Source organism: Electrophorus electricus, chromosome 3 (assembly GCF_041902795.1).
Source record: "Electrophorus electricus isolate QZ-2024a chromosome 3, ASM4190279v1, whole genome shotgun sequence".
Classification (NCBI taxonomy): domain Eukaryota; kingdom Metazoa; phylum Chordata; class Actinopteri; order Gymnotiformes; family Gymnotidae; genus Electrophorus; species Electrophorus electricus.
In genome coordinates this window covers 12,295,001-12,309,353 of record NC_137499.1, presented here as the reverse complement: position 1 = coordinate 12,309,353, position 14,353 = coordinate 12,295,001, and the positions used below count along the sequence as shown (strand labels likewise).

Here is a 14,353-nt window from a genome sequence, read left to right as displayed (position 1 = left end):
TTTCGTGGCTTTGCTCTACGCTGCATCCTCGAGACTTATCGCTGTTGTAGTCTGCCCCGTAATCAATATTATTTACTATTAGCCCACTTTTAATAAAGAATACAGGCGCTGTGCTAAAAGTGTTGGGGCACTACAAAAGAAAAACACCATAATAAAAAAGCGATAACAATAACAATTCTCTGCTATGCTAATTTATTTTTACCCGCACAAATGCTTCACATCAAACAAATGACATTTTAAAATAAGAGGGTAAACCTGATAGCCAGCATGCTCAAATAACCCGTAGTAATTATAAGACAGAGTAGTTAAATAATTATGACTTAATACAGCCGCTCCGCCTAGAAATTATTTTCTTCATGCTACGATTCTTAGTATTCAGAGTTAAAGGCAAAGCATGTACAACTATTTTGCATGTTTCCCAATTTAGTTTCTTTTTGCCGTCGTGTTTATTAAGCAGAAACACGTTTGAGCAAATTCATTTTAAATGTATTATTAACGGGTATTATAAAGGAATGTCTAACCTGTTAATCTTGAAGATTACTGGCCGAAATCTGAAACAAGAATCTGAAAAACTTGATAATACTAAAATCTGAATTATTTCGCACGATCTTCCTCACAAAAATTAAATGTTTATTTAAAAAAACACTATTTTTCCTTTTAGAGCGCAAATGAGTCTTGCTTCACGAATTTATTTTGCAAAGCATTAGATTCATACCGGGTACCTTTATGATATACACAAAATGTACTGCAAAACAAGTGATATCATTTAATAAAAACAATGGATCGGAATGTGTTGTCATGATGTTAAGGAACTAGACGCACATAAAACTCACAACCGTTATTTCAATATGAAATTACAAAGTGCTGGAGAACATAGCTCATAAATTCCATGCATATTTCGCGACCTGTAAAAAATATGACAAATATCGTAAAAATAACAGCAAGGTTTGGTACACTATTAAGTCATAAACACAACAAAGGTAAGCCTATAATCTTGTTTCCTCTCATCAATGTTGGGGGTTCACGCCCTCCTTCTCCCACTCAGGCCAGTGCCGGCCACGTAACCACATTAAATCCGCAACAGATTATGAGATAAATGCTATTAAACACCCATCGTTTCTCTGCGGGGCACGCGTCATCCTCACGTTATGTTTCACCATCAGAATGGTCTTTATATACATGCTTTTTATGCAATATGCGACGAGTAACAATACAAACACATTTTAACCGCACTTGAAATAAGCGTATTATAGTTAATCAAATAATAAACTATTAACAATAATCAGAGTTGTGCCTCCCCCCCCCCCGAAAAAAAAAATTAGATACAAGGCGTTTTTTTTATTCCTGTCTCGTCTCGAAGATGTGTTTATTCCATGCTGTCCGCTCGCGCTGCAGTGCATCTGAGACTGCACGAGGGTGCCTTATAAAACTCCAGTGGAATGGTCACAGTTCGCTAGCAGGCCCCGTGTTCAGAAGGGTAAAGTGTCGTGGAACAGTTTCTCGATGATGGCAGGCGTTGGGACTAAATCCTCGAGTTTCAGGTAAAAGATGCGCTGAAGTCCCTGCGTGCACAGAGTGCGCAGCTCGGGCAACTTTCCGAGCAGTTTTGACAGACGACTTTGGCAGTTCAAGCCGCTGCTACTGCAGACCACGTGATCCTTCAAGCAGTTTAAAATTTTGTTTTGCAGTTCCTCCACCTTCTTAGGCTCTTTAAGACCGTGCCGCTCTGTGTAAGGAAAAGTGAAACACAGTTAAGCGAGATGAATGGAACGAGTACTCGCGGAACATCGCGGATAAAGTCAGCGCTCGTGCAGGCTTCATTTCGGTGTCACCTGTAACTATGGTGAGGGCAGCTATGCAGGAGAAGGACGAGATGTCTATGTTCATGCTTTGAAAGTTCGCAGAGAACTCCACGATGGAATCGATCCACTCTCCGAAGGCCCTCACGCACTGTAGCTTATGCAAGACCACACCGTTGCAAAAGATGAGTTTGTCTTCTACCAGGTTTGACCTACACAGAAGGACAAAGTGCACACGACATTTCGAGGAACAATCTTTAGTACCACTGCCTACTAATCAGCCTGCAACGTCGACGCAATTTTATCGCGCAGATTTGCGAAGAAACTCCGTTACGTAGCGGGAGTAGGAACGCGCTGCATTCACCTGTATGCCAAGCGCAACACGAAAAGCTCGAGGAAGGCCGTGTCAAAGAGGAGCTCCTGGTCGCATTTAGGGAGATCTGTGAAGCCCGGCATTTTCTCTGCCCATCCGCGGATGATGTTCATGGAGCCCGTCAGAATGTCGTAAAACAGCTGGATATGAACAGTTTCGTCTTCAGCACTGTGGTAGTCCGGACCTGCCTGAAACTGAAAGGGTTAAGTTCTTGGTTCAGCACCACGTACGCCGTTCACGGTCAGCAAACTAAGATTTGGTTCTTGTAAAACGAGAAATCCGGGCAAGAGCAATATTCGACAGATTGTATTGCTTTGTTATGTATTATGACTTTTGGAAATGTATTATGACTTCTGGAAATCTCTCAAATTAAGAGATTAACAATCTTAATAGCACTAGCACTATCGCACGTCGAGGGTTCCCACTCACTTTAGAGTAATCTAGGCGGCCCACAGAGGGGTTGGAGTCTATGTGGGTTTTCACCAGGGCGCTTAGGAGATTTGCGGGCGATAAGGCGTTCGGGAAGTCCTGCGGATTCTTCGGCTTGGATGGGAGTCGACCCCGTCGACCTTTTAAACTGTCTGTTCTCACGACTGTAAAAGAGACCGACCCCTTATTGCAAACATATACAAAAGAAAACATCCCTGTTGTATTTATTGCACAGGCAATCAGACGCCATCTGCCAAACTAATTGGATACGATATAGGGATATTTTTTGACATATGGAAAGGTTTAAAAAAAACAAAAAAAAACAAACTGCATTGAAATGTTTTTGAAGCGTAGTTGCAGGCCTACCTTCTTTCACCATCCCCACGACTAGACACTTCTGAAAGCGGCAGTACTGGCATCGGTTTCTCCTCCTTTTATCGACTGGACAGTTCTTGTTGGCCAGACAAACATATTTGGCGTTTTTCTGCACAGTGCGCTACGGAAAGATCGCGCATAGCTCCAATAAGAGTGCGGTAATAAAACATCGCTCTTAAATTACAGTGTGCAGTTTCATAATTGACCAAGAGACGGAGCATCTGTTCTCCAGCCTCAGCTCTCCAAAGAAAAGCTGCGTAATTCATTCAAGGGCAGGGTAGGGCAGACATTTGGTAAATACAGAGCCGTGGGCTGTCATAATTTGGGGTCCCCCGGTACCGATTCCCCGACCTCTCGTGTCGGATTAGTGCGTTTATCCTATCACCGTGCCGAAATAAAGAGCCGGCTTAATTTCACCGCTGGGAGTTCCGCTCGGTTAAGCGAGACACAGCTCCCTGTCCAAACCAATTTAATCTGACACGAAATTCCTATTGTCAGAGATGAACACAGCTGTCCCCAGGTGCGGATCGGTTAGCATTAATAGAAAGAAAGCAATGGAGGACACTGTGGACTAATATTACACTCGTGCTTTTCCCACCTTTCTCACACACCTTATTCGACCTCGTCTGAAAACTGCTTTTAGAAAAAACGAGATATTTTATTTAGATTATGTTAGGTCAAAGATAATTAAAAAGACAATAATATTGGGGGGGGGGGGGGGGGGAGTTCAAACATACCTTAAAAAAACCTTTGCAACCCTCACAAGTGCGAACACCGTAGTGCTGACAGGCTGCGTTGTCGCCGCACACCGCGCACAGTCCTTCGCTGGACGGCGAGCCCCGGGACGACGGGGAGCCGACCTGGCTCTCGATTAACGGGTGTCCGTGACCGACATGAAGAGGGTGGGGGAATCCCACGCTGTGCTGTTTCCGTAACGCTCCCGGTACCGCGAAGCCGTGGCTCTCCAAAGCCCGGTGCGCACCCGGAGTCTCCGGGTTAGCTGACACGTGGAGAGATCCGTCGAAGCGCATCTGACAGCCGGTCATTGGCGTGCCAGGGGGAGACTGCTTGAACGAGAACAGTCGCGACATAGCGTTCTTCCGCTGTTGGTCCATCGCGTGAGAAGTAGCCAAGTAGTTCTGGTGAAAACTGTGGAGCGGTCCCGTGTCGTCCCACGCGTGAGGCGGACCAGCGGGGAAACTCGGCGACGCACTTATGGTCGGAGGGGAGGGTTTATAGTATACAGGTCCAGTGTGGGATATTCCCTCCTCGGCTTGGTTTGGTGGGTGAGGCTGCTGAGGGTAGCTGTGCATGGATATGTCCTCGACCTTCACGGAGAGATGATCCCCTGAGTGAGACATCTGGTAGAGGCAGGGCGGTTTCACGTCGTAGCCTGGGCTGTTGCTGTCCACGAAGGTGCTAAAACTAGGGAGAGAAGAAGCGGCGGCGATTTCCGCGTTGGTCAGGTCCATGCTAAACTTCACGAACTCTGGCGTTAGGAAGTCGCAGCTGTACTCTCCCGAAGTGCTGTAGCTGTAACTCTGGCAGGCAGGGCTGGCTCCAGGAGGTGACGTCCCATACTGAGCCTGAACGCAGGGCATGGCTGCAAGGTTTGAAAATCATATCGAAACGTGTGATTCGCCAGCAGACTGCAAAACCTTTTCATTAAACGGTTTAACGACATTTTCCCCGGCACGTCTTATTGCGCGCGATAACCGCAAAGTTGGCGCGGACGGGTTGATTACCGTGCGCGCGTCCTTTGCAACAAAGTAGAGTTGCAAACATGTTTTACCTCCAAACACCTGCTTGCTTGGTTTTGGTGGAATCGCTGCAGTTGGCGTTCGGGCTGTCTGCAACACCCCGTCCCCCGTCTTCGTTTCGCTGCGGGGAATTCAGCACTAGACTTAAAAACAGCAAACTCGCGAGATGTTTTCGCAAATTTAGTCTTTGTTGGACAAACGTTATTTCAAGCCATGCACATCACCAGAACGTTCATTTAAACCCATGGATTCGTGAATATAACTACTTCGTTTATACAGACAAGTTGGAGCGGAAAAGCATCAGGTGAAATAAAGTACATGCAGGAATTCAACCCTTCGGCATTTCACATCAGCGATCTATTCTTTACCAGGTAGGCTAAAACAAATGTAGAAAGGCAACACGCGTTCCTTACCTCAGTGTTCAAACGCAAGGGCTCTGGTTAGTCCGTCCATGCAGTTTCTGCTGTTTCAAGCCCCCACGTCCGAAACAGTTCGAATAAACTGCACCAAAGCAGCTCGGCTCCTCGAGCGCCTCGCGACCGCGGCTCTAAATGAGCGCAGGAGCGCAATGTGCCTTTGTTTATGGGCTCAGAATGCCGCTGCCCACGTGCCAAAACTCCAGACGTCATGCGCGTCAACTTTGACGCTCACCACACCAGCGGACAGAGGGGCCGTTCTCTGCGCTACACGGACAGCGTTTGCATATTGGGTTGTGCGCTGTCTAAAAGCGCAGCAGTTGTTTCCACTGTGCATTAGCAGTGCGTTTAGGGCTAAGTCATTTCTCACCACAGGAGTGTCTTCAGGGCTATGCGAGGGCTATGCGCAACTGTTGTAGCATGTCTTACATGCACTGCATTAATAAAGATTACATGTTTTGATGCTGTAGTGCTACAGTGATGGATTTTTAGAGGCTAGATATTATAGCACTTTTAGAGGCCAGGTATTATGATAATACTGCTGTGCTAATAATTTACCAAACAAGGCGAATTACCTTATGCAACATTTGCATGTCATTAGTCTACCTTGTATTTCCACACTGGGTCGTTACATCATTTTGTGTTATGCTGTCAGAATTCTGTGACTCGCCTTGTTAAATAAACATCACGAAGCCGATTCAGTTCTATTCAGTTTCACTTCAAATAAAACTCAGGGCACAAGAAGAAAGTTCAGACTGTCGTGCACGAAATAGAGCCCTACAATTAGGCCTAACCAATCAAATTCCACATACAGTTTGGACTAGAAATATCTGGTAAAAACTGGATGAAGCTATTATTAACAGTGCATATTTTTTTCCCCAAGATTACATAAACTATGTCTGCCCAGGAAACCCCCTTTTGCACACGTGCATGCGCTTAAATAACGCAATCCTTTTAAAGTTCATGGGGTATAGTTGGATTTGTTACAAACTGGACGTTTGCTTTCGAATCAAATGACCTTTATTCAGATTTCGATTTTCAAAGCAGCCTGAGGAATGCACATGTAAAAGCAGAATTAGCGTCATTCATTGTTCAGAAGGGAAGTGGCAAAGATCCACGAGCAGCCGACCACGAGCGTAGGTTAACAGAATTCGGTGACGACACGTGTCTTTTTTTTGTTGCCTTGCATCGTGTTTTGGGAAAGTTTCTGTAATTCAGGATGGGCTTCATCCGCTTCGAGGTCCAGGCTGCGAGCTAAAGGCTTTCCATTGTGAGGAGGGAGTCCCGCGCTGACAGAGGCGGCGTTGTTCGCGCGGGGCCAGCTGCGTCAGTCACTGCGTCAGGAGCTTCCACGTGCATGACGCGCGCTAACCCTGCACCTTCGGGGCTGCCGCCTGCTCCCGCACCCCAGAACACGCATCACGCAGAAACCCATAAAAAACACAAAGGTGACTAAAATGCATTCGTTCATTAAGTTCATTTAATTGCGTGCATTAAAACATAGGACGCCATGCAGGCTAGTCTACACTGCAACGCCTACTATGGCGTTTATCCTAATATTTCGGCTAAAAAAACCCCCGAATTATTGGGCTCATTTCGATGAAATAAATAAAAACCTCGCTTTAGTAGTTTATATGGTAGTTTGATAAATGAAGTATGGAAACAATTTTCATGAACTAATCTCTAAAGATTGTGAATTACTCTGTTCTTCACGTTTGTAATAACATGGAGATGGGTGTTTTTGTTTTTCTTTTTTTTCTTTCTTTTTTTTTTTGCAGAACTTGTAGACTATAATCCTTTGATGCCTTGACTACAGAAACATAAAATACCTGCACTTGAGTCCAGTTACGCCCAGAATAAGAGACAATGGGACAACGCCCATCCGAAACACGATTGGACAATATTATGGCTATCAAAATACGATTGGTGCACCGTCTTGTCAGTCAGGCACTACCCGTGATCGCGGACTACTTCCTGGATAGGAAACGTCGTTAACGACGCCGTTGTTGTTCCCGGTGTCTCTGCTTCTCTGTGTTGTCAGCTCACCGTTATTTTCCAGCCTTACAGCAAATAGTAAGTAAACCTTTGATTAAGCCTCAAATTAGACTCACTAAACCCTGTTCCGTACTTTAAAAGCCTTTGTCGCTTTGCCCAGTAATAGGCGTGAACGTGATGTCCTCTTCTGAGGTCTAGGTGTTCAGTAAATAGTTATAATGTCTAATGACCATAATGATCATAAGTCCATCTTATCGTAGTCAACGGTCCGCTTGGTCAGATATTAAACGTTAGCTGTTTTTGGGGAATATACCGTTTAATGTCTCTCTGAGAGATGCCGGTGCACGTTTGCAGGCAGCCAGATTGCACGAGGTACATCTCGTCCTGGCCACATTTAAACAGCTAAGTGTTTAGAAATGCTGCTCTTAGCGGCTTGACCAAAAAAAAAAAACAAAAAAAAAAACAGAACGAAACACTCTACAATTGTAGAAAGAACCGGTTTTGACTGATGATGATTCTTCCAGGATTTGCCATCAAAGATGAAGGATGAGATTTGAAGAAAGGGGTATGTTGGCATCAGAGCCAGATCTATATACAAGACTTAACAGTAAGACTTCTTTGCAGTAAATATTTTGATCTATTTAGATTTTTGTATAGCCTGTTACATGAATGATTCAACCAAAGCACACACTGAGTTGTAATGGCTTTAGGGAAGTTAGTCTGACCACTCATGCCACACGCAACAAACCGAGACCTGTGTGTCACACCACGCTTACAAATGAAACAAAATAAAAAGTAGATTAGGTGGGTGTGCAATCCACTATTCCACTGCCTCCCTGTGAGTATTTTGCCAGTACTGTACGCAGAGTAGCAGCATTCGAGGACAGTATTCGAATGCCAGACAGCAGGATGATGTAATGTTTGTTGCCCTTCCTCTCGCCCACATGGTTGGCCTCAGGCAGCCCATGCAGCGCATGCATGCTCTCAGGCAGAGCTATAAAGCAAAGCGGGTGTGATCACTACTCGTTACGGCTTTGGCCTTGACTGGCGCCTTGACTGTCAACAGAGAGGGGCAAGCGTTTTAATTCTCTGACCTACTGACACAAGGGCAGACCTTTTTGTGTACCAGAAACTAAATATAGACCCGGCAGAAGCTGTTGGAAAATTGCAACAGAAATGGGGCCGAACCCAGAAATGCATTTCTACCGCAGTGTGGGAAGTGGAGGCTAATGACTGAATATTTGCGCTGCAAGGTTGTAGTAATGGCAAAACGTGTTCGTGGTAAGGCTGGTCCCTCTTACTTGTCACGAGCCTGTCTGGAAAAGGATGCAGACATACTTGGCCTCCATGCGGAGTGAAGAGGATGGTTGGAGAAGCAAAACCTTGTCACAGGACCACATTTGTACAACAGCAAATCTTTGGCTGCATCATGTGGTCGCCGAATCCCCAAAACTGTGACTAGATGTCTGAACCGTATGACAAGAGAAAAACTTTGTAGTCACCAAAGGTCAATAAGCACACGGTGTTTGCTTAATATAACAGGAACTTTGCTTGGAGTCAGATTTGGTGTTCAGATTATGCAAAAATGGAGCTTGTTTCTGGCAATAAACAAAAAAAGTGGTTTGGAGTAGAGTCAATGTCATGATGGAAAAAAAATTATTCCTAGTTTGAAGTGTAGTGGTGGATCTGTGAAGTGTAGTAATGGATCTGTGAAGTGTAATCATGGATCTGTGAAGTGTAGTAATGGATCTGTGAAGTGTAGTAATGAATCTGTGAATTATAATTGTGGATCTGTGAAGTGTAGTAATGGATCTGTCAAGTGTAGTGATGGATCTGTGAAGTATAATCATGGATCTGTGAAGTGTAGTAATGGATCTGTGAAGTGTAGTAATGGATCTGTGAATTATAATTGTGGATCTGTGAAGTGTAGTAATGGATCTGTGAAGTGTAGTGATGGATCTGTGAAGTGTAGTAATGGATCTGTGAAGTGTAGTAATGGATCTGTGAAGTGTAGTAATGAATGTGTGAAGTGTAATCGTGGATCTGTGAAGTGTAGTGGTGGATCTGTGAAGTGTAGTAATGGATCTGTGAAGTGTAATCGTGGATCTGTGAAGTGTAGTGGTGGATCTGTGAAGTGTAGTGGTGGATCTGTGAAGTGTAGTAATGGATCTGTGAAGTGTAGTAATGAATCTGTGAAGTGTAGTAGTGGATCTGTGAAGTGTAGTAGTGGATCTGTGAAGTGTAGTAATGGATCTGTGAAGTGTAGTAATGGATCTGTGAAGTGTAGTAGTAGATCTGTGAAGTGTAGTAGTAGATCTGTGAAGTGTAGTAGTGGATCTGTGAAGTATAGTGTTGGATCTGTGAAGTGTAGTGGCTCTGTGAAGTGTAGTAATGAATCTGTGAAGTGTTGTAATGGATCTGTGATGTCCAGATCTGTTTAAGTTCTGTCTCTGTCTAAGACTGAATCATGACTGGATGCTCCATCAGGACAGTGACCCAAAGCTCACTTCCATACTGCCACACAAAAGTTGTTCTCTGAGGTCACAGTAAAAGCTTGCTGCAGCCACCCTTAGCCTAAACGTCCCAGAATACCCATGGACGGAGCAGAATAAAGGCACGGACCTGCAGATCGGGGCGCTTTACTGTGAAACAATCCTATTACTACCCTTCATATGTTTCTCCCATATGTGGTCTCTCCCATATCTGTATCTCCCATATCTGGTATCATGCTGGTATCTTGGTAAAGGGATTATTTTCATAGCCTTATTGCTCATCTTTATCAGAGGTTCCTGTATATGCTGCTGAATACTAATGTATAAATAATCAAATATGAATGCACTAACATTGGCAGTTTTTTTGTGAATTTCTTCCAGGGACCAATGGCATTCCGTAAGGCAGTAAAGGGGACCGTAATAGGGGGCGGGGCCATAGCCGCAGCCTTCGGCCTATCACAGTTCTTGGAATACAGGAGGAATCGGGTAAGCTGATTACAGATTACCTCCCAGACCCAGCTGGTTGCAGCCTGCCTCTCTCGTAGGTGTGCGGGGGTGCGCGTGTATTTCCACCCCAGGAATGTGTTTCTTGTTACATGTAACACGTAACATGTAACATGTCTGTTCAAATGCAACAGCAAACTGGCTACACATTACTGACATTACTCAGCCCATCTTTATGAACATGTCAACCATTAATAAATGATTAATAATCCAGGAATCAATGTTTAATATACCAGGATGGCTTCGCGGGGTCTTTTTGGTTGTGAGTGTGAGACCAGCGATAAGGCACAACGCATAATTATCCTCCACAACACGTTCTTCTCACTCAGAACTAGCACACGCTACTGTCTTATCATGAGCTTGCTTTTGCCGAGGGGATGTGGTACTTGAACGCTAATACACAAATTGTTTAAAGAACCTCACTTGAATGTGAAATCATGAACAATCTCACTGCCATTCATGCTGTGGGGTGAGGGGCCCCGCATCACAATCTACCTGTGTTTAGTCTGGGGTGGGCCCTGGGGGGCCTGGGCGCAGCGTGTTTGGATGTCGTACTAAATAACTTAAGGTCAAGTAGATTAAGATAATCAACAAGGCCTCGCGAAACAAGCAAAGGAGAGAAGGGGAAAAAACAAAAAACCGAAACCCACACAAACTCTCGAAGAGCAACGGGGGTTCTGATTTTCTCTCTCATCATCTATTCAAATCCGCCAGAAATCCATTTTGGCCATTATCCTTCTTCTGTAGCGTTCGGCTCCGGCTTAAACTCCGGGGAGGGTGAGAATTACGGTCTCTTAAGGATGTGGTTGCCAGGGAGATGCATCGTTAACGTGGACAAAGCGCAGTTAGGTAATGGCGTGAGGCGGCGTGTTTCGGGAACACCAAAGTTGACACGCAAACATTAATGAACGACTGGGCTCCATTGCGCTACATGTCCAGATGTCAGTTGTCTACGTTTGTACTGGGCAGCAGAGACTGCGTGGTCCGGCTGAGCGAGTCTGAACTTCACAGTGGTGGCAGGAATGTTGAACAGCTGTTACCTCAGGGAAAATAACAGTAGAAATAAAAAAATATATATTGACCCCTTTCTTTCACATTTCATCCCTTTTAAATCACGTTTCATCTGAATTCTGTTCTGTTCTGAATTCTATTCATGTCTTTGGAGGCAATAACGGTAAATATGACTATATGAAATTATATTCGTATGTGGGGTGTTGTTTTTAGGTAGACATGTGTGCACCATACTTTATATTTCATACATAAATTATATATATTAGTTATAATTATATACGTAATTGTAGCTCTGCCCCTGCCAATGTTCATGGAAATATGCCACACTACTCAGTCAAGTATTAAACGTTATTGTAAGGCTCTGATGTTGATGTTGTGTTCTGGGCACGTCACAGGGGCTCGTACCATGTCCACCCACAGCTTCTCAGTCACACTAACTTTTCTCCTGATGTTTATTTTCTCCTCCATTTATTTATTCGTTCATCGACCTCCTGCGCTACCCCAGCGAAGCCTAAATGGGTAAAAGCCAAAGTCAGAAAAAGAAGAGAAGAAGAAACCTGATTTTCAAAAATTATTCCGCAATCATGCACGTGTCAGACGCTAATCTTTGAGATTGTGATGTTAATTCGGTGAGTGTGCGCATATGCGGGTGTGTGTGTGCGTCCCTTCTACGATGAAGGCGCTGCCACACTCCGGTGATCCGGTATAGCGCTGCTCTACGGTGGTCGATTGCGTATTTGCATGTAATTCACTGTTGCTTCTGTTCACTTGTTGTGATTGCAGGACAGCCTCTCTCTTAATTGTCCGTGGATGTTTTAAATAACGTGTCCGTCCTTGGAAACAGACACTAATTATTGAGTCCTGTTTGTACATGCTGTTACGGTCTAAATTACAAATGTCTCGCCTCATTCGGTCATTTGCAAGTCAAATGGAGCCCACAGACTTTGGGGGCCGATTGATGTAATCATTTAGTCCGAATGCTAACGACAAAAATGAATAAAATGTTTCATTATCACTAAAATCTGCCACATCTTGCATCTCCTGCCCCTGGTTTTTTCCTTTTTAATTTGAGTTTGAGGGTTTTTTTGTCTTCGTCCAGAAGACGCTATGAAATGGTCACCTTCCCATTTGCTTCCATTCATGACTCATTCTGTATGAATCCAGATGCCGGACTTTCACGGCCCGCACTTCGGTTCGTGGCAGTCTGCGACATTCTCCCGCTCGTCTTCGTTAGAGATTCCCAGCACGGTCACTCGGGAGCCCATCGCGTATCTAACGACGCTCCCTGATAGTCTTCTACTAAGCCAAAGAAATGCATGTGTTTTTGAAACTTTTTTCAACCGCTGACAAGCATCTTCCGGGCCACTGATTTATTTATTTATTTATTTTTAGTTATAATTATATAATAGAGGCACATATAATAACACATTCCCTTTTTTTCCAATAGAAAGGACCCTTTTAAATGAGAGTAAGCTTTCTTACACACGAAGCCTTTTCCGATTCACACTCAGACGCACCCGTTTGAGGGGTCGCGCTTTGTTTTGGGGTCTTTTAACCCCTTCATCATCCCTCATGCTCACCTTTTCTCAGACCCATCAGTGGTCAAATGGATTGCGTGGCACTCACATGCTTGAGTTGCAATCTAATGGCATGTCTCCGTAGCGATCTCCGTTAAATCAGAAATCAAGGTCATGTTAAACCAACGACTTGGTGAACGCAGACATAAGCAAAACTCCTTCATTCCATTCCTCAAAATGGCACCGTTCCATTACATGCACGTAGCGTTGTGTGGGGAACCTAAGACACTAATCCAGTATACAGTGGTAAAGTCTTTAGCGTGAATCTTGGCATAACACCTTGCTAAATTCAACCTAAATTTCTTTAATTCATCTCTAGCCCGGTTTGGATGCAGAGACAACAGCTGACCTCCTGTAGGTGGCACTGTACAAAAGACTGATGTCACAAGATGGAAAAGAAATAAAGTTTTGATAGTGTGACGTGAGCATCCTGACAAATCCCGGGATGTTCCAGAAGAGTCCTCTGTGGTGCTTTTAATTTTGGAAAAACACCAAGAAAGAAACAAAACAAAAGCAAACAAACAAACAAACAAAAAACACCGGACTCTGGTTGTTGTTGGTTTTTTCTTGTTTACATGTCACCAATCACAGTTCATCGCGATATGATATTATGTCCGATATCATCCAGCCCTCTTTTGACTGTACAGTTCAGGCTTAATGTGACATAGCTGTGTATGAACCTGGCCAGGCACACTTGAGCTCCATGGAGGCTCAGGAGCAAGAGAAGGGGTCATTCGAGGACAGGCTGCCGACGCGCCACGAGCAGCTGCACGTGCTCCAGAACACGCCGGAGTTCGACGTCCTGGTCGTGGGGGGCGGAGCCACTGGAGCAGGATGCGCTCTGGACGCAGTCACACGCAGTAAGCCTCGGGTTTTGGTTTAAAAGTTACATTTAAAGTTGTACATCATATGACTGATTTAAAGTTACAATGTTTTGTTCCAGATATTTTCATTGTTCTGAACACAAATTTCAGTACTTTTCAGTCACGTGAGATTTTAACAATAAGCACTTTAGTGTTTGCGCTTCAGCCTGTGCCTTCATCGGTCACCTTATAACATTCACTGTGATATTTGGGTGACTGCGCCAGTGTTCGCACAAAAGCGAATTTTCGGAGGTGATCTTGAGCAGAACCGTCCTTCCACTGTCGCTCTGCTCCCTTCAGGAGGCAATATACGCGCCGGCCTGCCCAAATGCGATATGCATGCCCTGATCTTTCCGTCCTCATGCATATTACAGTTAGTTGGGAAAGCCACGCGAAAATGACACCCGGCGCAGTATAAATATTTGGGTCCGCCGCGCCTGGAAATGCCAGCGGGACGCTTAATCCCGTTTCCCTGCCGCCTCTTTCTCCGTCTCTCCTCTTTCTCCGTCAGATCTGAAGACGGCCCTGGTGGAGAGGAGCGATTTCTCATCGGGCACCAGTAGCAGGAGTACCAAACTCATCCACGGCGGCGTGCGCTATCTGCAGAAGGCTGTCACGAACCTAGATTACGAGCAGGTGAAGTGCGCCCATTTCTACCTCTGCGCCCTCACTGACGAGAGAGACTGCCGGGCTGCGCTCCTTTGGCATTTTGCGCATCTGTAAGATGAAAGCGCAGAAAAACAGCACGTGGAGAAAAAG

The 14,353-nt window shown here is 44.8% G+C and overlaps 2 protein-coding genes across 4 annotated transcripts in view; one reads left to right on the top strand and one right to left on the bottom strand.

Moving 5' to 3' along the window:
• Positions 1–669: 669 nt before the first annotated feature.
• nr4a2b (nuclear receptor subfamily 4, group A, member 2b) lies at positions 670–5,289 on the bottom strand. Its single transcript, XM_027018465.3, has 8 exons — positions 5,150–5,289; positions 4,769–4,857; positions 3,714–4,579; positions 2,968–3,097; positions 2,602–2,765; positions 2,164–2,366; positions 1,833–2,011; positions 670–1,726 (listed from the first exon to the last, which is right to left on the bottom strand). Exons 3-8 carry the CDS (start codon positions 4,575–4,577, stop codon positions 1,470–1,472), a joined length of 1,797 nt encoding a protein of 598 aa, XP_026874266.2. The 5' UTR covers positions 4,578–4,579; positions 4,769–4,857; positions 5,150–5,289; the 3' UTR covers positions 670–1,469.
• A 1,775-nt stretch (positions 5,290–7,064) lies between these two features.
• Positions 7,065–14,353, top strand: part of gpd2 (glycerol-3-phosphate dehydrogenase 2 (mitochondrial)) — a 29,856-nt gene continuing 22,567 nt past the window's right edge. The window contains exons 1-5 of one of the 3 annotated variants that reach the window (XM_027018469.3): positions 7,101–7,225; positions 7,672–7,754; positions 10,021–10,125; positions 13,420–13,591; positions 14,106–14,230. In XM_027018469.3, the coding sequence (XP_026874270.2) occupies positions 10,027–10,125; positions 13,420–13,591; positions 14,106–14,230 (396 nt within the window). In that variant the 5' untranslated portion in view covers positions 7,101–7,225; positions 7,672–7,754; positions 10,021–10,026. Of the gene's footprint in view, positions 7,226–7,671; positions 7,755–10,020; positions 10,126–13,419; positions 13,592–14,105; positions 14,231–14,353 lie in introns of all 3 variants that reach the window. The other 2 variants (XM_027018470.3, XM_027018468.3) reach the window with 2 other exon arrangements.